The sequence below is a fragment of the Herpailurus yagouaroundi genome, unplaced genomic scaffold, assembly GCF_014898765.1.
Source record: "Herpailurus yagouaroundi ecotype Mexico unplaced genomic scaffold, PumYag 141, whole genome shotgun sequence".
Lineage (NCBI taxonomy): Eukaryota > Metazoa > Chordata > Mammalia > Carnivora > Felidae > Herpailurus > Herpailurus yagouaroundi.
Window position 1 is genome coordinate 33665122 of NW_024412396.1, and position 25084 is coordinate 33690205.

Consider the following 25084-nt stretch of genomic DNA (forward strand, 5'->3'; position numbering starts at 1 on the left):
AGTTAAACTTAATTCACACTGCAAACAAACCAGTTTTCAACAGCTTTTAACTTCCTGTCTCTTTCGATTTTCTCCCGTTTTGCTCCATTTTTAAGGGACTCGGGTAACCACCCTCCTTTCTCTGCCTTCCTCCCCCGCCGCTCCTCGGGTCAGGGCAAAGGTAGCACAGCTGAGGAAGAGCATTTTTAGGAGAGTGGCGTGGTCAACAAGCCACAAGCGGGCGGGCTTCGCGACAGCTCCGTGGGGGCGACGGGGTTGGAAGAGGGAGCGCCCGTCCCGCCTATCTCTCCCCGGTCCTGCGTCGCAAGCTCCGCGGGCTGAGGAGTCCCAACGCCGAGGACAGTGGACTAGGCGCCGGAGACTCCAAAGCCCTCAGCGACTTCCCCGCCCCACAGCCCCACCCATTAGCACGCAGCCTCCCCCAGAGCCCACAGGAGACACCTTCGTCCCCGCCCCTCCACAGGTCACCTCCCTCCACGCCCCTTTCCCTTGGCCCCGGCAGCCGGCAGGCAGGGAAGTGTCGTAAAGCCAGGCCTAGGAAACTTTACCCGGGGTAACAGCCGAGGCGCTTTACGGCGACGGCGGCTGAGTGTGAACCTTGGCGGCGGTGGAGGCGGCCGCGGCGGCGGAGGAGGCGGCGGCGGCGGCTGAGGAGGAAGAGGAGTGGCGGCAGTGGCGGCGGGGACCTGTGCGGGGTGAGCCTCGCGGAGGGGACAGGGAGGGGCCGGGGGTGACAGGGCCAGCGGATGGGTGCGGGCGGACGGGGACGGTGGCCGGCTGAACAGCTGGGCGGCGCTGAAGAGCGGGGGGGGGGGCGCGGAATTGGGGGGGCTGCTCCGTGAGGGACGGTTTCTGCCTTTGTTTCCCCCCCCTCCACCTTCGCCGCCCCCCCCTCCTCCCCCCGCCCGACGCCCTCTCTGCTCCGCGCTCGTCCGCGGGGTCTCATGGCCTCCCCTCTCGGTCTGTGTCGCCTCTAGGATGGCGGAGGTACCGCCTGGGCCTAGCAGCCTCCTCCCACCACCAGCACCTCCGGCCTCGGCGGCGGCCGAGCCCCGCTGTCCCTTCCCGGCGGGGGCCGCCCTCGCCTGCTGCAGCGAGGACGAGGAGGACGACGAGGAGCACGAAGGCGGCGGCGGCAGGAGCCCGGCGGGCGGCGAGGCGACGGCGGCGGCCAAGGGGCATCCGTGCCTCCGCTGCCCTCAGCCGCCGCAGGAGCAGCAGCAGCTCAACGGATTGATCAGCCCCGAACTGCGGCACCTCCGGGCGGCCGCCTCTCTCAAGAGCAAGGTTTTGAGCGCGGCCGAGGCGGCCACGACCACGGCCACCCCCGACGGGGGGCCCAGAGCGACTGCAACAAAAGGAGCTGGGGTACACTCGGGCGAGAGCCCCCCTCACTGCCTCCCCAATAATGGAAGAACTGCGCTCCCCAGCCTGGCGGAGGCAGTGGCGGCGAGCGATCCTGCGGCGGCCCGCAATGGACTGGCGGAGGGCACGGAGCAGGAGGAGGAGGAGGAAGATGAGCAGGTGCGGCTGCTGTCTTCATCCCTGACCGCCGGCTGCAGTTTAAGAAGCCCCTCAGGCCGGGAGGTTGAGCCTGGGGAGGATCGGACGATACGTTATGTCCGATATGAATCCGAGCTACAAATGCCCGATATCATGAGACTGATCACCAAAGATCTGTCTGAACCCTACTCCATTTATACCTATAGATATTTTATCCACAACTGGCCACAGCTGTGCTTCTTGGTAAGTGGATGGAATGCAAAGAGGGTGAACGCAGCAGAGAGATCCAGGCCGTGCAGGGCAGGGAGTGTGAGGGCTGAGAGTGGCAGTGGATGTATACTTCTGCGTTTCATAGTACGTTACATGATGTAAAGTGCGTGTCCACACTCCTAGTTTTTTAATGAAACTGTTTTGAAGGTAAGACTTCTTGATCTGGCTTAACTTGGTACTTATGTAAATGCAACAAGCCTGTATGATGCATGTTGGGGGTCTTCGATTCTGTTTATATTAGCTTATAATCATGTTTAACCGTCTTTAATTACCCTCCCTCATCCTCAAAGCACTCTGCAATCATTTAATTTGAACATGGTTCTGTTCGGATACAGGCTTTATTAATCTCTCAATTACAGCCGTAATCAGGGAAGAGTGTATGCATAAACATGTTTTGGTGAACATGATTGTCAGTAAACTTGCTGTGGCCACATTGGGGAATTAAATCTTACAAGCGTTTTCCGTAATTATGGAGATTGTTTCCTTTTACTTCGACAGGACAATTCAGGACAATTAGCAGTTGTAGCCAGCCTGCTTTCTGGTGCTAGATTGTAGAAGGCACTACTAACACTTCTGGTGGCTGAAAGACCCTGAAGCTCGAACAAAATACCGTTTTGTGGAATGTAGGAAACTTAAGTGTGAAACTGTTACTAATCTCATTTTTTCCTTTAAGAAACTGATCATCCATATACGTACATATTAATAGTGACACAGGCTGTGTAAAGCACAGTTGACAGAATTTTTTGATTTCCATGTAAGTGAAGAAGATTTGGCTATGAAACAAGCTAAATAGTTTTCTTGGTTTTTTTTTTTTTTAATTTATGTAGTACTGGCAGTACCAATAGTTTCTTGCCCAAAATATTGACCAATTTTATTCTGAAACCTTTCACTTAAACATTAACTGGAGGTATGTTTTGTATCGTGTCCTCACAAGCATTTTAATTCTTGAATTTCACCAAAGAAAGGCAACATGCTTTTAAGAAATATTTTTTGCTATGTAAAGGGAGAAGCTACTACTATTTATGTTTTAGCATTGACGTAATTGCACTTAGCACTTCGTTGCACATCCCCCCAAGATGTTTTGACAGTTCTTTAGAAATCCATCTTTCTGATTCTGATTCTGTATGTTGGTGGTAATCTAAAAATATAACCTCAGAATTGTAGATAATGGTAGTTCTGCTGTTTTCTGTGTTCACTTTGCTAAACTTCAATTTAGTATATTTGTTTAAACTGTAGGAACTATCTTATATTCTACAAAACTGCTCTTACAGGATTCTAACCATTGTATCAACATAGAAGTTCTAAGACATGCCTATGTCAGTGCATATGGGGATGATTTTATAGCACTACATATGTGTCATTAAATGCCACTGTAATTGCTAAAAATTGTAGATTGATTTAATTGTAAATTTACCCACAAAAGTATATGACTGAGTCAAACCTTAAATTGAAATACGTATTTCTATTAATTACAGAAAATAGTTGTATATATAATATTTAGTCAGCTTTGGGTTCTGATATTACCTGGACCTCTCTCAACTTGTCTTCCATTTTCGACTCTGATAAACCTAATATTAAACTTTAGTTTTGATTTTACGTAGACTCCTTCCAGTTCGCCAGCTAATTTGTACTTTAGTTCTTAATAGTTTGTTTAATATTAAATTCTGCATATCTGGAAATTGAGATATGTACAAGTGGTTGACATTTAAGATTTATTAGTGCAAGTATGTATCTGGAGATATGGAACAGAAAACAATAGTTAATCAGAGGCCACTTAGAATTGGGGCCTTTATGTTGGCGTTTAAAAAATTTGAATTTCCTCTAAGAACAATTTAAAATAAATATAAGTGTGTATGTTTATTTTAAATCATATCATTTTAGAACTCTAACGGGTCTTAAATATAATCTAGCTCAACTTCATTTTTTTTTTAATGAAAAAAAATTAAGGACCCGAGTGACTTAAAAATGTTTAAATCTTCAGATATTTAGGGGTGCCTGGCTGGCTCAGTCCATGGAGCATCCGACTCTTTTTTTGTTTTTTAATGTTAATTTTTGAGGGGGAGAGAGAGAGTGCAAGCGAGCCAGCAGGGAGGGGCAGAGAGAAGGAGACAGAGAATCCCAAGCAGGCTCCATGCTGTCAACACAGAGCCTGATACGGGGCTCTAATTTACAATCCATTGGATCAAGACCTGAGCTGAAATCAAGAGTCGAATGCTTAACCAACTAAGCCACCCAGGTGCCCCATAGCATGCTGCTGTTGACCTCAGGGTAGTGAGTTTGAGCCTCAAGTTGGATATAGGGATTACTTAAAAATAAAATCTTAAAAAAAAAAAAAGCTTCAGATATTTAGTGGCAGAGAGGTAAAGTTAGAACTTTACCTGACCTCTCATTATGGAAATAAGTAAGAATCTGAAAAATGACATACCCTTGATCTTCAGGGAAGATCATTGTGTCCCCAAGTTATATTGTCCTGGCAAACATCAATAATCTCAAGAGATTAAAAACCTCCAAAATGTTTTTGGTTTCTATATATAACCTGTAATGGATCAAATGGAATGTATGAGGTTGAACTTTCCGTAGAAAATTGCCAGCACTTGACCAAACCTGACTAACAAAAATGACAGTTTCTTATGGCTCTTCTAATAATTGTAACAGATGTGATAGTAGAGTACTATACAAATGGGAGACCCTGTCAATTTTTCTGTTCTTAACTAATTTATCTTTGCCATTTTTGAGTTCATGGTATTTTTATCTTTTAGTGCCTTTTTGAACTTCTTAAACTTATTACCAGTGATGTACTATAGTATTTCTGTTTATTCTAAATTTAACTTTCTGGCTTCCTCTGTTTTCCTATGTATAGCATTCTGGAATTTGGGAATTTCTATTTCATACAACTTGTAGTTTTCAAGTTTTGTAGATTGACAAGCGATTGGCCTTGTAGAGTTAAGTCTTAATCTTGCCAAGATTTTTTCAGTTCCCATCTTTGAAAAAGGAACACATTTAATAGTATGACTTCCAAATATATGTGGAGAAGCTTTTATTTGGAAAAATTGATAAGCAGTTTAGTAATTCTTACATATTCATCAGCAATTTCTCAGGAAAAAATAGCAGGGTAGGCCTTCCTCTCTACGAATATCTTCTTAGAGTACATTATATATTGGGCTTTTATTTTTTTTGTAATTTTTAAAAAAATTTTTTTAACATTTTTTACTTGTTTTTGAGAGACAGAGCATGAATGGGGGAAGGGCAGAGAGAGAGGAAGACAGAGAATCTGAAGCATGCTCCAGACTCTGAGCTGTCAGCACAGAGCCTGACATGGGGCCCGAACCCACGAGCCATGAGATCATGACCTGAGTGGAAGTTGGACGCTTAACTGACTGAGCCACCCAGGTGCCACATTGGGCTTTTATTTTTTAACGATGAGCACCACTTGATTTTTGCTCCTACATATTCTTAATTAGGAAGAGTCAATCTAGTCCAAGCATGAACTGATAAAATACTTTGTTCGCCCTTTACTACCTTGGTCAAAAGAAGATTTGTTTGAAATTCCTATCCAATTTGGAAGTATTGTCCAAATGTATTGTGTCTAGTGGTTTTGATTCTTTCTTCTTTGGGATGGTTTATTAATTGTGAAATGTAGCTGTCCTACAGTTTTATATCATAGATTTATATAGATTTCCATTTTCCCTAATTTACAACCTTAGGTCACAAAGTTTTTTAATGTGGGGTGCCTGGGTATGGCTCTGTCATTTAAATGTCCTACTCTTGATCTCAAGGTCGTGAGTTCGGGCCCCACGTTGGGCTCCATGCTGTGCGTGAAGCCTACTTAAAAAAGTTTTTAAATGTACTTTTGGGCCTAACATGTATGTACATACATATATACATACACAACCACATATATTTGAGATGAGTTATTTTTAAATCAGAAAATGCTGTCAGAGTTGTTCAACCAGGCCACTTTTGTGTGTATTTCAGCTATTATTTCATAAAGAAATTTTAAGGTTTTTTTGTTTTTATTTTGAGAGAGAGTAGAGTGTGAGTGAGAGCTGGGTAGGGCCAGAGAGAGAGAGAGAGAGAGAGAGAGAATCCCAAGCAGGCTCTGCACTCTCAGTGCAGAGCCCGATGCTGGGCTCAAACTCACAAACTGCGAGAACATGACGTGAGCCAAAATCAAGAGTCAGATGCTTTACTGACTAAGCCACCGAGGTGCCCCAGAAATTTTAGTTTTGAAAACAGCTTTTACAGAACCAGATTGATTTATTGTGAATGAAAATGGAAATAACAGTTTTAGAGGTTTATTGTCCAAGATAGTTTTGGATTGTGTGATAAAACAGAAATGAATTAAGTGGATTATTCAATTTAATATCCCTTCAAAAGGATTTTTCTGACCTAGTTCAGGTTTGTGTGAAATGGATTGGAATTATCTAAAAGATTTTTCTCACAGTTTAAAAAAGTCTTTTTAATCATTTTACAGAATGATGAATTAAATGTCACATCAAAATTAAGTTAAAATTAAGTGTAAACTGGGCTTTTTAATTTTTTAAACCAATTCCTGGTTTTTGCTGTTGAAATAGTTTCTTCTGGAAATTTTATTTTATTAAGAGATAATTTGAAGTTTTCATATTTTTTAAATGAGTGCTCTTTAGAACAAACAAATACTTCTAACTAGCTGACACATTATTAAACAATTAAAGCTATTGCCCTATTGATATTTACCAGAATACAGTATTACTAGAACTTTTCATCAGTGACAGAACTTTTGAAAAACTTTTCAGTGGTAACACTGGAAATCTTAATAAAAATGGGGGATTATTAGCATTTATTCAGCATTTAACCTTTAATACTCTGGAAAGACATAAATTTTTATTAAAGAAGCTCTGTAAAATTAAAGCTTTCACTTTAATATGAAGCTCTGGTTTTAAGTTCTAGATATTCTTTGAGCTTTGTGATAATGACATTGTCGGGAGTGACTAGACCATTGAATATCTAGTCTTTGTAGTCCTTCACTAACAAAAACCCTTGGGGAGGATCCAAGGAATACCTTAATAACCATCTTTTTTGTGAAAGTCGTTTGCATTTTTTTGTCTTTGTTTTTGTTTTTTTCCTGCTCAAAATCGAACTCTACTGTGAGGTAGTATAAATATTAGGTGTTCTGTCTTTCACTAAAACTTTGTTAGAATTACATTTAAATTTATAGTACTTTGATAAGTTTCACAGTATTTTATACCCTAATGAAGAGACATTTTCTTTCTTTCTTTTGAGACATTTTCTTAAAAAAATTACTTTCACGTATTTCTCCCCAAATCTTAAATATGTAGGTCTTTATTGCAAATAATTATAAGTACCTCTTATAAAGTACTTGAGTATTAACTTTGTGGAAATCTTGCTTTTTCCCCCCAGGCTTTGATAATGAGCATAAGACATTTATGCCCTAAACAGTGTTGAAAGATTTTAAAACTGGAACTTCTGAAGGAGTTCTGGGATTTAGATTTCTGAAACTTCTGTGATTGCTCTGTTACTAGAATTCTTCTCTCTTCTTTCCTCAAAAATGCTGACCAGTGGTTGGTTGCTGTTTCCCTGGGTAATTGTGCGGTACCTGACGGCAATGTATTCTTCATAACTGTTTGTTTATTTTTAAGGCCATGGTAGGGGAGGAGTGTGTAGGTGCCATCGTTTGCAAGTTGGATATGCACAAAAAGATGTTCCGCAGAGGTTATATAGCCATGTTAGCCGTGGATTCCAAGTACAGGAGAAATGGCATTGGTAAGGAAAATATTATGTCACTAAAAGAATGCATAAGTTATTTTCATATTTGTTTTTTGAAGCAAAAGACTTAAATGTAAATGTATAGAAATGAGAAAGAAGCTAAGGGGAGAAAATTAAGGTTATTTTTATTTCAAAATATTTTCAAAATGTTCCTGAAATGAATTGTTTTCTTTATTAGTGTTTTGTTTGAGAAATTATCTTTCTAATAAGTAACAAGTGAATCAGTTTTTACTTCCAAACATTTTTTTGATCACATTCAAAATGCTTTGCATTGTACTATGTACTGCAGCTCTTAATAGCATTTTGGGGCACTTGATCACAGCCCTCTAGGAGCTGTCTGTACTTGGGTTAAGTGGAGCTCAAGGCAAAATTAAGGAGAAATTGTTACCATTATTTAGTTCTAGTCCTCAAACATTATATTAGCAACTCAGGGAGGACCAGGAGAATTGTTTCTTACTATTCCCAAATTCATCTCTTTCTTGGGTCTACTTTTCCTGGCATTTTCAGTCAATCTTATGATTTATAATGGTCATTAGAATCATGTGGGTGGTTTAAAAACAAATGTTTCGGTCTCTCTTCCTGAGAATGTTGTGTGTCCTGTTAGAAGTAGGACTGAAGTGTCCCCAGCTGACTGTGATATAAGCCTGGTTAAGAACTACTGTCCTAGTGTCTAGGACCTACTGGCTCTTTGTTCAGGATGGGGGATTGAGCACTTGTCAGAGCATGTCAAATCCTGGGATCTAGTGAAGCTAAGTAAGTATTTGTGAAGGAAGAATTGATGCCTATTCCGGTATTTAATTACTAGCAGTTTGTCACTTGTAGTTTGTTGTTGTTGTTGTTGTTTCAAATACGAGTATTATTGTCCAATTTAAGAGTTTCATACAGTCTGAGAGGTCATGAGAAATCATTGTGAGTATGCTGACTTACTACATTAGTGTTAACCAACTTATTTTTTACAGTGTTAGAGTTTACTGCTAGGGTTTTTAATGAATTGGACCTGTTATATTGATGCATTGAAAAGAGCTGATAAGAGCTCATGGCAAATGATAGGCAATTATCTGTCTAGTTCAGAGGGCAGAAACTGGTGGCTTGAGGATTGCATCCTGACCTTCAAACATTTTGTTTGGCCCATGTAATGTGTTCTTGTTCATGTACATGGTTTGAAAATGAAGAGATTTCCTAACAATTTGGTTTTCTTAGAATCAGATTTGTCAGTTTTTTCCCTTTAATGTACCACGTGTATCTGACCCTAAACCAGGATACATTTAGCTAGACATTTACAGAGACACCACTGGCATCATTTGGGAATGCCCGGATTCACTGGAAGGTTTGTAGGAACCAACCCAGTGTCTTGGGTCCACTCTGGGCCACAGCAGTTTCTGGTGTGATCTTTGGCAAGATTGGCCCAAGGGTCTTGTAGCTTCCGGCTAGTTCAAGGATTTCCTGGGCTGTTCTGGCCGTACCATATCTTGCCTTTTTCTTTTTTCCCTTTTCTCTCACTTTCAAACAGAAGAGCACAAACTCCTGCTTGGAGCAAATAATTACACCTGAGAAAAAGAGATGCCTAAGGAGCTATGTCTTTTAAGAGGGAACTTATATTACTATGTGTAGGTTTGTTGGGCTCTCAGTTTAAAGCTGAATTTTTTCTCACTTAAGATAGTCTGTTGTCTGCGTTCAAGGTAGAACCCAGCATTTGATATTTCTGTGCTTATAAATACGATAATTTAGGTATCCTTAAGAAACTAAATTTTCCTTCATTAATACTCAGATCTATATTCTAGGTACTAACTTGGTTAAGAAAGCTATATATGCCATGGTTGAAGGAGACTGTGATGAGGTAAGTCTTTCTAAATGTTTAAAACCTTTTTTCCTAGTCTGTATTTTATCAGTTTGGTTTTTAAATAAATATCCCACAATAAATTGTATTGCAAATTTCATTGCAAACTATTATTATAACATTGTAGCTTGTGGTGAAAAGCACTTGAGTTTTGACCTAGAACAAATTCTAAGATGATAATGGGAGCTAAAATTTGTTCTTTGTCAAAACATAAAGGTGAAATCTTAGACATTTTCAGTAAATAATTGGTATTCAGAGAAATTGGTATTCAGAGGATTTGTTATCAGTTAAGTCATTTAAGGTGGCTCTTATTACATATCTTACTGTAATTTCCTTACATGTCAGCCTTAGTTTCTCTCTAAATAACTTTTTTTTTTTTTTGTTTAATCTATGGGCCAACTGTCAGTTCATATGAAAGACATTTCATGTTTGAAAAAAAAAAAATCAGCATTAGCTAATGATAAGGCTAAGGAGAAAAAAAGACAACCACTTTTAAAATTAGACCTATGTTTCAACCTAAGAGCATCTTTTCTGTTTAGCTTGTTTGTACAGCCTAACCACAGGTATAAATTTTTTGGTATCCTACAGCACTGTGCCATACACATGGTGAGTGCTCCATAACTAATGGTGATGGTTGGGAATGTTACAATTTACTATTTCAGGTGGAAGAGAATAAGTATAAACTAGAGAAGTGTAGATGTTTTTGATATAGCAATGGTGACTATGAAGGAACAAAGTTGTATGATGCTAGTAACTTTATGAACGTTACAAGGGACAGTTGTCTTTGTTATTAGAGGGCAAATATGCCTTAGACAGTTCTCAAAATACTTGAAATTAGGTAATTTTTCCTCAAAAGTTTGTAACTTGTTTTGATAATTTTTTAAGGTGGGTTTTTTTTCTGTACAAAATTTATACACACTCATTAACCATTATATGTATGTGTATATTTGGGGGTGCAAAGTCCCTTCTTTCACTGTCCTCACACTCTTCAATGATTTGTTCTTCTTTCCACTTATAGCTACTGTTAATCTTTAAATATGTGTCCTCACATTCTAAGCACACATCTTAGCTGTGTAATAGTTTTTCTTTATACAAACTAAACCATAATTATTATTCTGTAGTAATTACTTTTTCATTTAACAGTATCTTGTGAACGTGTTTCCATGTCAGAATACAGAGATTTACCCTAGACTATTCTCATGCTCCTTGTTCACATTAGTTTGTATTCCGACAGGCCACACTAAATAATGGTTGTATGAGTAGGCCTACAGATACATTGGGTAAAACGGAGGAAGCCATCCTGAGATATCAGGGCATTCAGTGTTATTTCAAATAAGATAATTCACATACAGTGGAGGATCTCATATAATTCACAGTTATTAATATCAAGAAGTAAAAGATACAGTGACCCTGACCATTTTAATGTAACTAAAATTTGCAGAAGAGGATTGGACTGCATATGTTGATCTGTTTGGACCATAGTCACACTGGTGTAGCTCATCAGGAAGAGAAGTCAAGCTTCATAAAAGTTGCTGAAGAATTTGGAAAAATCTTTGGGTTGATAAGACCATGTTTTGATCCTCTACTGCTCCTGAATAGAGTGGATTCCAGTGAGCAGGGATGTTATGAACAAGGAGTATTATGGTCCTTATAGCTATGCGTTTTGTGAGTTATCCTCGTCACTACCTGCGAGACAGGGTGTGTGCCTTACCTTAACTGAGCAAATGTTTAAATGGTATTGGTTTTTCTTTGAAAGTTCTGGGGAATGATACGGAGATTTGGGTTATATTGTTTTAGTCTCAAAGTTAGGTCCTAAATTAGTGATACGTTTTATGGTAGAAATACTCTTTTCATTGTGGACCTAAAGATCTTGTTCTGAATTTTCTTTTGAAGCAATGAGTTTTACTTAATATTAATCTGAAACGGAGATAGTTCCATGAACTTACGTTTTTGCAGTTTGAATTACTCTGCCTTTGAATTAAAGAACTCTTCCATGTTTTTTGTTTTGTTTTGTTTTGTTTTTAACTCTTCCATGTTTTAAACAAAATTTAGTGTGTCCCATATTGTTCAGATAAAGAATTTGCTCTATGCAGGGTTAGAATTTTGTTTACTCCTTATAAGGCTTTCACTCTCCCTTTCATTGAGTTTTAAATTATATAAGCAACAATTCTATCCCCCTCTCTCTTTTAATTCTTGATAATTTGTGTTTGTTGGTTCCACTTCCTTTTATTACCATTTCATCCCCTTTGGTTTGGTTTCTTCCCCCTCCAATCCATTGTAACTACTTTCTCACTGATGTGTTTGCTAGGCCTAGTAGCTTTTTGGCCCTCCTACTTGTTAAACTACTTCTCAGTCTTTAAGACCCAATACAATAACAATTTTTTAAAGTTTTCCTTAATCCTTCTGGACAGAATCAATTGTGTAGTTTCTGTGGTTTTCTTAACATTTCTTTTTGTAAAATTTACTTCACTGAAATTTACTTGTTCAGAGTCTGCCTTAGCCACTGTGGAGAGCAGAGATGCCTTTTCTTGTTTACTGCTGTATTCTTAGTACTTAGTGTGGCATTTGCGATAGAGTATGATGGTTGACCAATTAGTTCTGTGCTACCAGCATCTTATCTGTACCTCCTTTTTTTTTTAATGTACTTGTGAATTTCGACTTGCATAATTGTTAACTTGTCTTTCTCTTTGAGCTTTCTATAAGCTTTCTGGGAAGAGCAGTTATCTTATTTTTGTACATAGTAAAATTTTTTGAAGTACCTACAGGGAGGGGTGCCTGGGTGTCTCAGTCGGTTTGGTGTTTGGCTTCGGCTCAGGTCATGATCTCACAGTTCATGAGTTCAAGCCCCACATTGGGCTCTGTGCTGACAGCTCAGAGGCTCAAGCCTGCTTTGGATTCTGTGTCTCCCTCTTTCTCTGCCCCTTGCCCACTCACACTCTGTCTCTCTCTCTCTCTCTCAAAAATAAATAAACATTAAAAATTAAAAAAAAAAAAGTATCTACAGCATTATTAATCAGTTAAAATACCTTTTGGTAAAAAAAAAAATTGCACATAAAAACAGTCATATATAATTCATTGTTCTGAGGAAAACTGAAATTTTAATTCTCTAAGGATGCAGTGACCAATTTTGAAATAACCAACATGTAATTTTACTTTTATTAAGTTAGGCCAACCTTCCTTTCTTTAAAAGTGTTAAGGAGTTTTGACAAATTATCAGAAATACATTTGAAAAGGGATTTAAATTACATTTTCTACTACTTAGGTTGTACTGTTTTTTTTTTTTTTATTATTATTCTTAGAAAGATAGAAATGTTTAAATCTATGCACCTGTAAAGAAAGTGACATTTGGAAATCTCTGTGAAGCCTTACCATGCACATCCAGTCAATTTTTACTTTCTCTTCTATTTGTAGAATTTGTGACCTTGAGCTGAGTTTATATTGCTCTTGGTTGCTCTTGTCATTTTTAAAATAATTTCACAGCATATTAAACCAAAATTAGTAATCACAGAGTTGAAATGTAGATCATGTTTTTGTTCAAATAATAATGAAAGACTCTCCTGATCTAATAGATGTTTTCATTTTGCCTTACTATGACTTTCCTAACTTTTTATGTCAGAATTAGACATGTTAAAACAGCATAACTAAAAGATGTTTTTCATTTTCTGTATATTTGGAGCTGTCTAAAAACTTATAGCATTAAAAAAAGAAACAAGGGGATTTGTTGCTTCATGAATGAGAATGCATTACCCATATTACTGATCTGGCTTGAATTTGGTTACACCCACACATGCTCTTGCTGCCATACTGGTGGCTACTAGGACAACCATCTTGGCTTTGTGTATTACATTAGGGGAAATAGTAAGAAAAATACACACAAATAGCATGAATGAGTTTTCTAGGATGTATTTATTTATTTATTTGTTTATTTATTTATTTATTTATTTAGAGAGCACTTGCATGCACGCATGGAGAGGCAGAAGGATAGGGGGAGAGAGAGTCCTCAGCAGGCTCCACATCCAGCATAGACCTCAATGTGGGGTTCCTTCTCACGACTGAGATCGTGGCCTGAGCTGAAATCAGTCAGACAGATGCTTAACCGACTGAGCCGCTCAGGCACCCCTAGAATGTTATTTTTATTTTTATTTTTATTTATTTATTTTTTTAAAGTTTTTTTTTTCAACGTTTATTTATTTTTGGGACAGAGAGAGACAGAGTATGAACGGGAGAGGGTCAGAGAGAGAGGGAGACTCAGAATCGGACACAGGCTCCAGGCTCTGAGCCATCAGCCCAGAGCCTGACGCGGGGCTCGAACTCACGGACCGCGAGATCGTGACCTGGCTGAAGTCGGATGCTTAACCGACTGCGCCACCCAGGCGCCCCTAGAATGTTATTTTTAAAGTAGGATTCGTATATCTAAAATAACCCACACAGTGATTGTTTACTTTTGTGTGCTTTTTTCCTGAAATAAATTAGAATGGGGTGATTGGTCAGCATGATGAACAGTGCTTTACCTTTAATCTATAGATGTCCTTTTGAAGTCTTCATCTGTGGGAATTTAAATTTCAGAAATTTTTTTTAGATTTAAAGTATGATTGCTGTGATGTCAATACTCAGAATTAACTCCTATATGATGAGAATACACCACATTTCTTAATTGAGTTTAAATGTGCTCTATGTGCTCTATTTTTAGTTGACCAGCATCTTCCCATTTCCTCTGGGATCCACCATTCTACTTTCTGCTTTTATGAGTTTATTTTAGTTTCTACATATAAGTGATATCATGCAGTATTTGTCTATGTCTGATATGTTTCACTTAGCATTATGTCCTCCAGGTTCATCCATGTTGCCACAATGGTAGGATTTCTTTAAGACTGAAAAATATTCTATTGTTTGTATATGCTCCTTTTCTTTATCCATTCATTTGTTGACAGACATTGGACATATAGGTTATTTCCGTATTTTGGCTGTTGTGATAATGCTGTGATAAACATGGGAGTATCTATTTGATACTAAGTACCTATTTGAGGTCCTGATTTTGACTCCTTTGGATATATACCCAAAAGTGGGATTGCTGGATCACATAGTAGTTCTATTTTTAATTTTTTGAGGAACCTCCATACTGTTCCATGATGGCTGTACCAATTTACATTCCTACCAACAGTGGTCTAATTTAGCATAACCAGTAATAAATCTGTTACATAGTAACAAAATACATATGGTATTTAGTTATGTACAGATACATATCAGGTATTTTTATTATTTTTTGATAATGTACGAAGGTGACTTTTAAGCTTTCTATGTTTAACAATTATATGTTGAACATTTTTAGTTTCGCTGGAAACCCATTTTGGCTATCAAACAGAGGCTGCTAGGTAAAGAACAGAGTAAAACGGAGTTATTTAAACTATAAGGATTTTTTGATCAAGTAGTCTGTCCTAATTAAAGAACTGGGTATGAGAATCCTGGGTTCTAGATTCATCTTCTGTCACTTAGTAGTTGTGTGATTGTAGGCAAGTCATTTAACTTTTTATAGTCTTTCTCTTTGTGTATGCAATGTGGTAGTAATTCTGATCTTAAAGGAATGTTATGAAGAACAGTAAAGTTTATTCAGCAGTGTCAGTATAAGGTCTATGAAGCGCCAGATGATAAGCTAGTGTTTAGATTCTAACAGTGAACAGCTTGCCCTCCCTCCAGCAGTTCCAGCCTAAAATATTAAAAAAAGGCTTTCTAAACTGTAATAGTTTGGCTTGTCCTGACAGTGGTTTGTTGCTAAGAGAATCCGTGGAACTTCACTGTAATCTTTTTTTTCTGTTAAGTAGAATTCAACTTTGCCAAGTTTCTTTGGGACCAAAATAACCTCATTATCCTTTGGCTTCCTATGTAATACTCCCATGATGTGGACTAAACGAATAGTTTCATACTGAGTTTTCATTGTAAACCCAGATTCTCTTTTAAGAGAATTTAAGTGATTAAGTATTAAAACGTTACTTTTTTCTGACATTTCCTATTTTGTCAGATGATCTCTTTATTGACAGAATGTGAGTGTACCGAGACTATCCTTTGGTTTTAAATAAGGTCAGCCCTTTGTATAATTCCATGTCTGTGTAATTGGGCTGTATTTCACTCATCTGCTAGGATGCCAACAAAGGCGAATTCAACTCTTTACCACACCTCAAGTGTGTATTTATGTAGCCATAATTAGCCTCAGATGTGTCTTAATATTTTCAGTTGCTAAATACTAATGAACATGGGCTTAGGTCCCCTTCATTGTGTCATAAGTAGGTTAGATCTCCCATTGCCACTTTGGTTTACTCTGGGGAAAGAATCAGGGGGAGGCACAGAAGAGTGGATATTATAAGGTCTAGTTCAGATATGGAGTCTGGTCTGTTTTTGTACTACTGGTGGCCTTGAGTTTCATTCATTTGTTAATTGGAGAAAAATCATATCTATTTCATAGGATATTTATGAAAATAACATCACAAATGGATATAAAATGACAATGCATATAAATGCTTTACATAGCATTTAGTAAGCCATCAGTAAATATTAGCTTAAAAAAAAAACAAACAAACCTGTCACTCCTTTTTCTGTGAAATCAAGTTCCAAGTTTTGAGTTGTACTTTTATTGCCTCACATATTGTTTTGATGTAACATTTTAGCTGTAATTAGGTGGTGGCCTAAAACAGAGTTGTAGGAGTTACCCAAGAGATTTGTTCAAAATTGAAAACCTGTATTGATCAGACTGGACTGTCCCAGACTGGATGATGGTATACATTACTAAAAAATAAATTTCCATATTTTTAAGAGTAGAGAAAAATTGTTGACTTTTATTCTTATCTTAAACGAGCTTGTTTGCTGTACAACATTTCTTTAAATGTTCTTCCTAGGGGGTTGCCTAGGTGGCTCAGTCAGCTAAGCGTCTGACTCTTGATTTTGGCTTAGGTCATGATCTCAAAATTTGTGAGATCAACCCTGCATTGGGTTCTGTGCTGACAGTGCACAGAACTGTCTGTCTGTCTGTCTCTCTTTCAGAATAAACTTAAAAAGAAATAAGACAAATGTTCCTTCTTAGGAACATTTTCTCTTTATCCTGAATTATTAATTACCTGTTTTTAGATCTTTTAAAATTTAAGATTTAGCATGTGATTTGCTCAGTTGCTTTAAGATGATGCTTTCTCTTTAAGCCCTTTGGTCATTTAAAAATTTAATAATACTTTTGTTTAATATTTAAGTAATGTGTGTAATATAATGAAAGGTGCTAAGGATGCATATAATTAACATATCTGAGAGCCTTCTATTTGTCAGGCAGTGTTAGGTATACAGGAAATGGCTGTGAAGGAGGTATACATGATCCTGCCCTTGTTGGGCTCATCAGCTAGGAGAGATGACATGGTCATCAAATGTTGAATGAAGTCAGCGGGGTAGTATAAAAAGAAAGGGATAATCCATCCAGTCTGGAAGTAACAAGCTAAGGCCAAAAGCAAAGAGGACAGGAAGAGCATCCTTCCAGACAGAAAACAATTTATGTGAAAGATCTAAGGTGGGAAAGATCAAGGTGGGTTCCAGAAACTGAAAGTTTAGTGTTGATCATGGAGAACCAGGGGGTAGACCTAAAGCAAAGTTGGTGAGGTAGGTAGATGCCATAATTTGAGGGCCTTTTAAGTTTGTTTAGATTATCTTTATTTATTTTTTAAACTTTTTTTTAAGTTTATTTATTTTGAAAGAGAGAAAGAGTGTGGGAGGGGCAAAGAGAGAGGGGGAGAGAAAGAATCCCAAGCAGGCTCAGCACAGAGCCTGATGTGGGTTCAGTCTCATGAATTGTGAAATCACAATTTCACATGATCATGACTGTCAATGACTGACATGCCTGATCATGGCTGTCAATGTGGAGCCTGATGCGGGGCTCTGTCTCACAAACCATGAGATAATGACTTGAGCTGAAATCAAGAGTCGGATGCTTAACTGACTGAGCTATCCAGGTGCCCCTAGATTATCTATAATTTGTGAACTTTATCTTGAGGACAAAAGGGAGTCAGTAGGTGGTTCTAAACAGAGGTTAACAAGAACATCATTCTACTTAAAGAAAATGGGAGACTTTTTGAGTTAGGAGTATCTTGTAATTCCAGTGAAAGTTGATGCCAGCTTGGACTACAGTGGTATGAGTAGGGATAGAAGGAAAAGAGGTTATTTGAGAGATTTAAGAGAGAAGAGAAATAGAGGTTGGATGTATATGGGGGGGGGGGGCTGGGTAGAGAGGAAAGAAGCTCAATAGTGACTCCTAGGTTTTCAGGTTTGAGGCATTGTTACTGACATGTGGAATTGAGGAGGAGTTGAGTTCAGTTTTGGATATGATGAAGTACATTTTCTTCTCTATTATTTACATCTACTTGAATATTTGTCAGATGTTTTGGTAGCTTGAGATAGAAAGTGACTCATAGGCTTCACTGGGACCCTTGTTTAATTATACTTTGCCCTTTTGTCTCATTTCAAACACCTGAGGGTTATGACATCCCAACAGTAACTGTGGCTCACTTTGTTGACAATTCTCAATGAGGTAGGTTGAGAATCAATAGAAAGGCAAATAGAGCTGTGTATATAAAAGGTAGGAGGATGGGATAGAGGATGTTTGGGTAGAGGAAGGTAGAAATAATAATAATAATAAAAGAAAATCACACAGTGTTCAAAAAGTGTCAGTTCTTCATTGTCAGGGCCATTGTTCAGTAATACTAAAAACAACTCAGAAGTTAATATTTTATGTGTTCTTCTGTTCAGTGTTGATGTCCATAATGTATAGTCCATGGTTTCAGACTGTTGTTTTCCAACTAGCATCATCAGCATCAATTGGCAATTTTTTTTAAATATAAATTCTTGGGCCCCACCCCAAATCTACTCAGAAACTCCAGAGGAGGGTGTCTGCAATCCAGTTAACTAATGTTTGGGTATCTTTGGTCTAGGATTGGCAAACTTTCTCTGCAAAGAGCCTAATGGGTAAATATTTTAGACTTTGCAAACTATAGATCTCTGTTGCAACTGTTCAACTCTGCTTGTATTGAGAAAGGAGTCATGGACATCATGGAAACAAATGGCCATGGTTGTGTTCCAATAAAGCTTTATTGACAGAAACAAGCAATAGACACATTTGGCTCCAGGGCCGTAATTTGCAGATTCTGGTCTAGATTCTAGACAAATAGGGTAGTTGTTGCCAGGATGAATGACGACAAATTAATGAAAATATAGGAGTTAGGAGTTGGAGGTCAAATTGTATTTTCTTAACGTTTGTATTGTTGATTTTTTTTTCTTTTCTTCATCTTTTTGTCACACTACTTTTCTCCACGGGGAAATAATTCATCTTTGTTTTAGTATAAAATGTATATTCTCATTGCTAAAAATTCCAAACATCACAAAAATCAATAGAACAGAAAATGTCCGCATTCCTACCTCCTCTTGCCCCAAGAGAAAATTACTATTACGATGACCATTTTCTGGGTTCTTTCTTTACATCATTAACATTTATTGTTTTCACCATCAATCTTAAAACCGATATGGAATGTTTTTCTTAAGTATTTGATGTTTACTTTGTGATTTGTCAACTTAAGAAATTATAAGCTAATTTCAAATATATAAAATTATAACTTAGTTTTCTCATATTTTTTTTGAAGGTTGTTTTGGAAACAGAAATAACGAATAAGTCTGCTTTGAAACTTTATGAAAATCTTGGTTTTGTTCGAGATAAGAGGCTGTTCAGATACTATTTAAATGGAGTTGATGCACTGCGACTTAAATTGTGGCTGCGTTGAGAAACTGATACCAAGGAACAACTTTCCAACCACACAGAATCGACCTTTGCATGCAATGCAATTTGTACAGAATTGCTTTGCAGGTGGATTTAGTAATTTCCATGCAGCTCTTACCTGTCAGTGTCTCATTGAGTGTCGCACAATATTTGTTGCACTTTGGCATGGCGCATTTGTTCTGAATTAAAAGAGATTGTTTTAAACTTAAAGAGTTCTTTTGGTACCAGCAAGATGTGCCAGTTGATAGCCAAGATTTGTTTGTTCATTTGCAAAGTCTGCTGACAATGTTATTTACACAGTGATCATTTTGTCACAGAACCAGTAAGTGGAACATGATTTTTGTTCCTAAAAAAGCCAATGTAGATTGTAAAAATCTCTAAGTATACTAACATTTCACATGAAACCTGCCATAGTTTTCTGAAGGGGGTGGGGGAAAAGCTTCAATTTTAGGTTTTATTTTTTCAATATTAAATTTTCCATTCTTGGATATTGGTACCTCAGTGATTAGTGAATGAAAAAAAATGTTATGTAGGGTTGGGTGTGTCTTACAATGAGTAAAGATAACAATTAAATTGCGTCTGCCAGTGCCTGTGTAGATAAGTATATTTGTCTTCATCTCTAGTTTTTGAATGCATGCTCTCTTTTCCTTTTCTTTCAGGCCTTTGCAAGCAAACTTTTGTTTTTATTTAAATTCTAAATTTGATAATAAATTATTTCAGATTTTTATAATTTGGATACTTTTTTCCAGGTGAGTGACAGAGTGGTTTACTGTAAAGTCCCTTCTTTCCTTACAGTAAGAAGTTGAATCTACTTGGAAAATCTTTGAGAAATGACTCAAAAGGGATGAGAAAAGTTGATGGAGCCGGGAATTGCTGGGTTTTGGATGCACTTTTTTTTTTTTTTTTTTTTTTTGAGAGTGAGGGAATTTTTGGAAAAGAATAGAAAATTAATGTAAATCGGTATGATTTTATTTAATCAAAATTATTGCTAAGCTGTGAAGAACAGCTTTTACAAAGTAGCTGGAACTTTTTTCCCACTTGATTTGGATTCACATTGCTTCCATTTCTTAAATTGTTTCACTTTTGGTTCTTGGTCTTGGAAATAAATTTGAAGGTTCATTGTATCCATTTTAAACTGATTTTATTTTCTTTTCACTTATTTAGGCAAATTCTTGGGGAAGCTTTGCTTAGTTTCCAGAAAAACAAAAGGGAAAATTGGAATATTTTTTTGGAGTGAGTTTTATGGGTTTTCTTAATAGTTATCACCATGTTCAGTTACATTGTATTTTGGTCAATCTGTGCAGTGTAACAAATTTATAAGTTAATTGCTTTCAACTGAGTCAGGAAACCTGTGATGGATAATTTAACTGGAAAACCTAGGTACCCATAAAAAAAAAAAAAAGATTGATTCTCTGTGAAAAATGTTTTGTAGGAATCTATGTTGTTTTTTCTTTAATTTGGATATGCTTTACTTCTGTTCTAGGATTTGGTTTGAATTTTATTTTATGGCTATAATTACTGTATTTTTAAAAACCCTACCTCCATTAACAGTTGGTAAAAGCCCCCTTTCAGGAAAGTTTGTTGCCTTTTTTTTTTTTTTTTTTTTTTTTTTTTAAAGGAAAGCTGCTCCTTGCTCAGTGCAGTGTCTTGAAAGTGAACATGGTAACAAGTATTTTAAAAATAAAGATACACAGATTTGGTGAAAATAAAATCTTCCTGCTGGTGGGATCATTTATAGTTCCTCATTTTTAAAGTCAACTTTTTCTTTCATTTTATATTGCTCTTGAAAGTTTAATGGGTAGAGTACTGATTGCGTTAAAATATAACGATCACTCAATACTCAGCTTTCCAGCTGACTGTTTTGAGTATGTCTTTGATCAAATGTCATTTGGGCTCTAGCATTTAGAGGAATGCCAATCATAGTGATGCTTCTGTTATTTTTGATATGGAGGGAACTGAACTAAAAGAGTTATCAAATTTTATCTCACCACTTTATATTTGACTTGCTGATTCATTAGTAATGATTGTTGATGAGCATACATTTGCTTGACTCCCTAATGGGGACGGTTCTAAAGTAGATAGATCCATGCTAGATTTTCATTTCAGCCATTATGTTTTGGCAAGTTGTCAATGAAACCATCTCTACTGACCTTTTCTCCCAGAATTGACCAGGTTTCGCTGAACTGACTGGGTGTTTGTAAACGTGACCTTAGCCATGTGGCTAAAAAGTCAGATGGTTGCCGTATTGTTCAGCCTGGTGTATGTTGAACAGAAATGTCTACCTTATGTCTTTAATTGGGTATACAAAAATTGTTTACTTACGTAGACTAAAATTTTAATGTCTAGCATGATAACCCAGCATCAAAACTAAGTCTCCATTCCAGTTGAAGCAGCATCAAACATTCATTTACTTTTTGATATTGGGCTTTCATCTTTCTTATATAATCTTAAAACAATCTCCTTTAAAATTGATAGCGTGAGTTCACTTGGCTAAAACTGAGCAAGATTGGTGCAACTTTCTTTTAACGGGGTGCTGCCTCTTAAAGACTGACTGTACTATCCACTGACACTGGTTTGGCAGTTCGTACTGCTGAACATTTTATACATGCTACCATGAAGCTATATATGTTAGTATTGAAGAAGCTAACGGGTATGCTACCATTTTTTGATGTGTGGACTGATTGTAATTTCCCTTACATTAGGATGAAACTACTCTAGGGGAGTCCACAGATCAGAAACCAGACAGTAGTTTTTGAAGTTGAAGCCAACAAAATTAAAAAAGTAAAATTATTAAAAAATTGGTTTTTTACCCTCCCTACTTACTGAGTAAATTGCCCTCCCTACTTGCTTGACAAATCTGTGTAAAGGAGTTTGTTTGTCACATGTTTTAACTTTACCTTGCCCTGTGTTATGGTATTGGCTGACATGTATAAGACTGGATGTGTATATTTATTATGGTGTCTAAAAATCATGAAGTTCATCACTTTCCAGGAGCGTAGATAAAAGCAAATTGGTAGTGCATCAGAGTTACTTTCCAGTGCACCATGACATCACTAAAATGAGTGCTATAATGTTACAGGGCTTTCAGGTTTGTAAAAACATAACCGTAAATTATATTGACGTCAGATATGAGTTGAGTATCTATAAAATATCACGTGTATTTCAAAATATTGGACTGCTGTTTGATGACTGGATATTGCTGCATAATTTTCTTCTATTGTCCCATATCCTTTTGGAGAGAGAGATTTAATGGGATTTGAAATGTGCAAGCTGTCTAAATAAGATGCAGTCAAATAAAGTTGGTTAAGTTGTGTTTGCATTTTTCTTTTAGATACAGCTGTGTGCATTTTATGATTGAGTTGTTCTGCTTTTACCTACTAAGAAAAAAAAAACAAGCAATCTATTCAGCTCCCCACTTCGTGCCTCCCATCCAAGAATTATTTGGAAGAAGTGATATATAATTATTATCTACTTTGTGTTCTGACAAAGTAAATTTGAAAATAACATGAACTTGATTTTCCTAAAAGTATTCAAAGTTAGTCCACTCAGATATCAGATATCAATACAAATAAGAGCATTTTTGCATGTCTAAAACCGAAACTTGGTTTTTTGTCCTTGTTTGGTAGCAGTTCCTAAGGCTGTTTTTATTTTAATTTACTATTTTGTTGTTGTTGTTGTTTGTACTTAAGTAATGTCCCCCCCCCCCCCCCCCAGCCCCCTTGCTAAGACACCAAAGTAAAATAGAGCAATATCTGGGCTATTTGCCCCATTCTCATGAGAAGCTTTAAATGGTAGTTACGCATGCTTTTATATTTGAAGATTTATGGATATTAGTAGAAGAAAGAGATCGGTTTTAAATACGAGTGCTGAATTACTTTCATCATCCATGCAATCTTCACTTTGTTCTTTTATAGTCAGATAGTGAAAATATCTTGAGTTCATGTTTTACTTGAGTCTTACTTACATGAAACTCCTGAGTACCTCATAAATTGAGTGATGGTCGGAAAGTTGACACCGTCCTGTGACAGCTATGAGCAGAGATCACTATTCATCTGTAGCCCAGAGATATAGTGATACTTTTAAACAGCTTTCAAAAAGAGTGAAAAATCTCATGAGCATATAGCACACTGCACTTTCTTCAGATCAGTGCTATCCAATAGCACTTTTTACAATAATAAAAATGTTCTTTGTGCTCTCCAGCCGCAAAGACTAGTGGCTCTCTAGTAGCCACTAGTCACATGTAGCTGGTGAGCCCTTGAAGAGAAGCAACTATGATTGAAGAAGTGAATTTTTGATTTTAATTAATTGAAATTTAAAGTCACATGCGGTTAGTGGCTATTGGACAGCATAGCTTTAGGTAATATTTAAGTGGGAGTAACTAAGGAAAGCATTTTCTTCAATAGGATTTTTAAGGCTAGTAATTTATTGAACTATGAAATGGAAGGGTCATGATTAAAAGTGATCTCTAAGCAAGAGTATAGCTGCACTTTTTCTATTGACTGTCTATTGCATCAATACAATATTTGACACCACCTCTCTCCCTGCCCCCGTTGTGATGTAGCCCTTCTGAGAGCCCTCTCAGTTTTTATTTGGAAGTCTTCTGGGTTGCAGAGATGCACAGATTAAAGTGCCGAAAATGAGCTTTTGATGAGACTGTCCTGTCTTCTCAGTGTTAAGATATTTTACATAGTTAAGCCTAATAATTTCTCAGTTTATATGAATTTGAGGTCATTTCATCCCTAAATGAGGTTGGGCATTTCTCATTTTACCAGTAGTCAAACGAATATGAAAGTATATCATATTTATAGTTAAATTTTAATTCTGGAAGATCATTCATGCTGATGGAAAGGCAAGTGTTTTTTGGTTCTGAGAGAACAAGATTAATTTTGCTGTGTTCTCTGGCCACGTTGTGTGTTACCTTTGATTCTAGTTGGTCATCTAGTTCACTTAATTCATCAAAAGGGCAGGAGTGGGGGTGGAAAACACCTGGCCAAAGGGAGTGCTGGGCTTGGTACAGCTTGTTAACTGCTGGAGAAAGAGCTCAAAGCATATGTTTGTGAGCAATCAGTGTTTGATCGTCAAATTAAAAGACCTAGGGATAACAAAGACCACCAAAGTGCCAAAATCTATCTTCTACTACTTAAGAAAATGTAAACAATGTAGGGGTTATAATGTAAGGTTTTTATAATGCCAAGAAATAAGCTCATTTTTAGTTATGGATTTTCATTACTACCTCTGCTGTATAAATATATCTCAATTTTCTAATACCTCAATTTCCTGAGATTCTGTATATGCGCTTTTGTAAATAAAAGAATTTGCCATATGCTAGGAGAAGGACCTGGCTTTTAAAGAAATTGTATAAAGACATTTGTTACTGGATTTGTTACACAGTGAATCGATTTGAAATTTCTTTAAAAAACGTTTTATAGCCTTTTCTGGTCCCATTGAGGGTTTTTGTTTTTGTTTTTGTTTTTTTTTTTTAGTAAACATATTCTTACTTAGTGAGATCTGTGTTCAGGAAGCATGTACCCTGATTTGTTAATTTACAGCTTAACAAAGATTTGTATGTCTCCTATGTTTTCCTTTCATGCCAAAGAAACACTCTTTAAAAAGCCAGCAGGTTGCACGAACTGAAAAAAAAATTTTGTACCTTAAACAGGGGTTCTTAAGTTTTATTTCCTGGGATTTAGATATTTTCCAGATGAAAATATCTTCAGTTTTTTAGTTAAAGCCAGTAGAAATTGTGAAAATATATGTTTAGGAATGCATTAGTTCCATTAAGGATGTAATGACAATTTTAAGGAACTGTGCTGCATTAAAATCCACAATTGCATGAACCTTTTTAAAGCTGATCTAAGATTAATCACTAAATTTTGTGTATGTATGTGAACTACTCAGGATTCAATGGCCTAATG

The 25084-nt window shown here is 37.1% G+C and overlaps 1 protein-coding gene across 1 annotated transcript; it reads left to right on the top strand.

Annotated features, from left to right (window-relative positions):
• Positions 1 to 584: 584 nt before the first annotated feature.
• Positions 585 to 24774, top strand: NAA30 (N-alpha-acetyltransferase 30, NatC catalytic subunit). Its single transcript, XM_040477253.1, has 5 exons — positions 585 to 695; positions 978 to 1746; positions 7413 to 7536; positions 9321 to 9376; positions 19036 to 24774. Exons 2-5 carry the CDS (start codon positions 979 to 981, stop codon positions 19171 to 19173), a joined length of 1086 nt encoding a protein of 361 aa, XP_040333187.1. The 5' UTR covers positions 585 to 695; position 978; the 3' UTR covers positions 19174 to 24774.
• Positions 24775 to 25084: the final 310 nt, after the last annotated feature.

Coding starts and splice junctions, on each gene's coding strand:
- NAA30 (XM_040477253.1), top strand. CDS start 979: ATGGCGGAGGTACCGCCTGGGCCTAGCAGCCTCCTCCCACCACCAGCA. Junction 1,747..7,412: donor GGCCACAGCTGTGCTTCTTG/GTAAGTGGATGG, acceptor TTTATTTTTAAG/GCCATGGTAGGGGAGGAGTG. Junction 9,377..19,035: donor TTGAAGGAGACTGTGATGAG/GTAAGTCTTTCT, acceptor TTTTTTTTGAAG/GTTGTTTTGGAAACAGAAAT.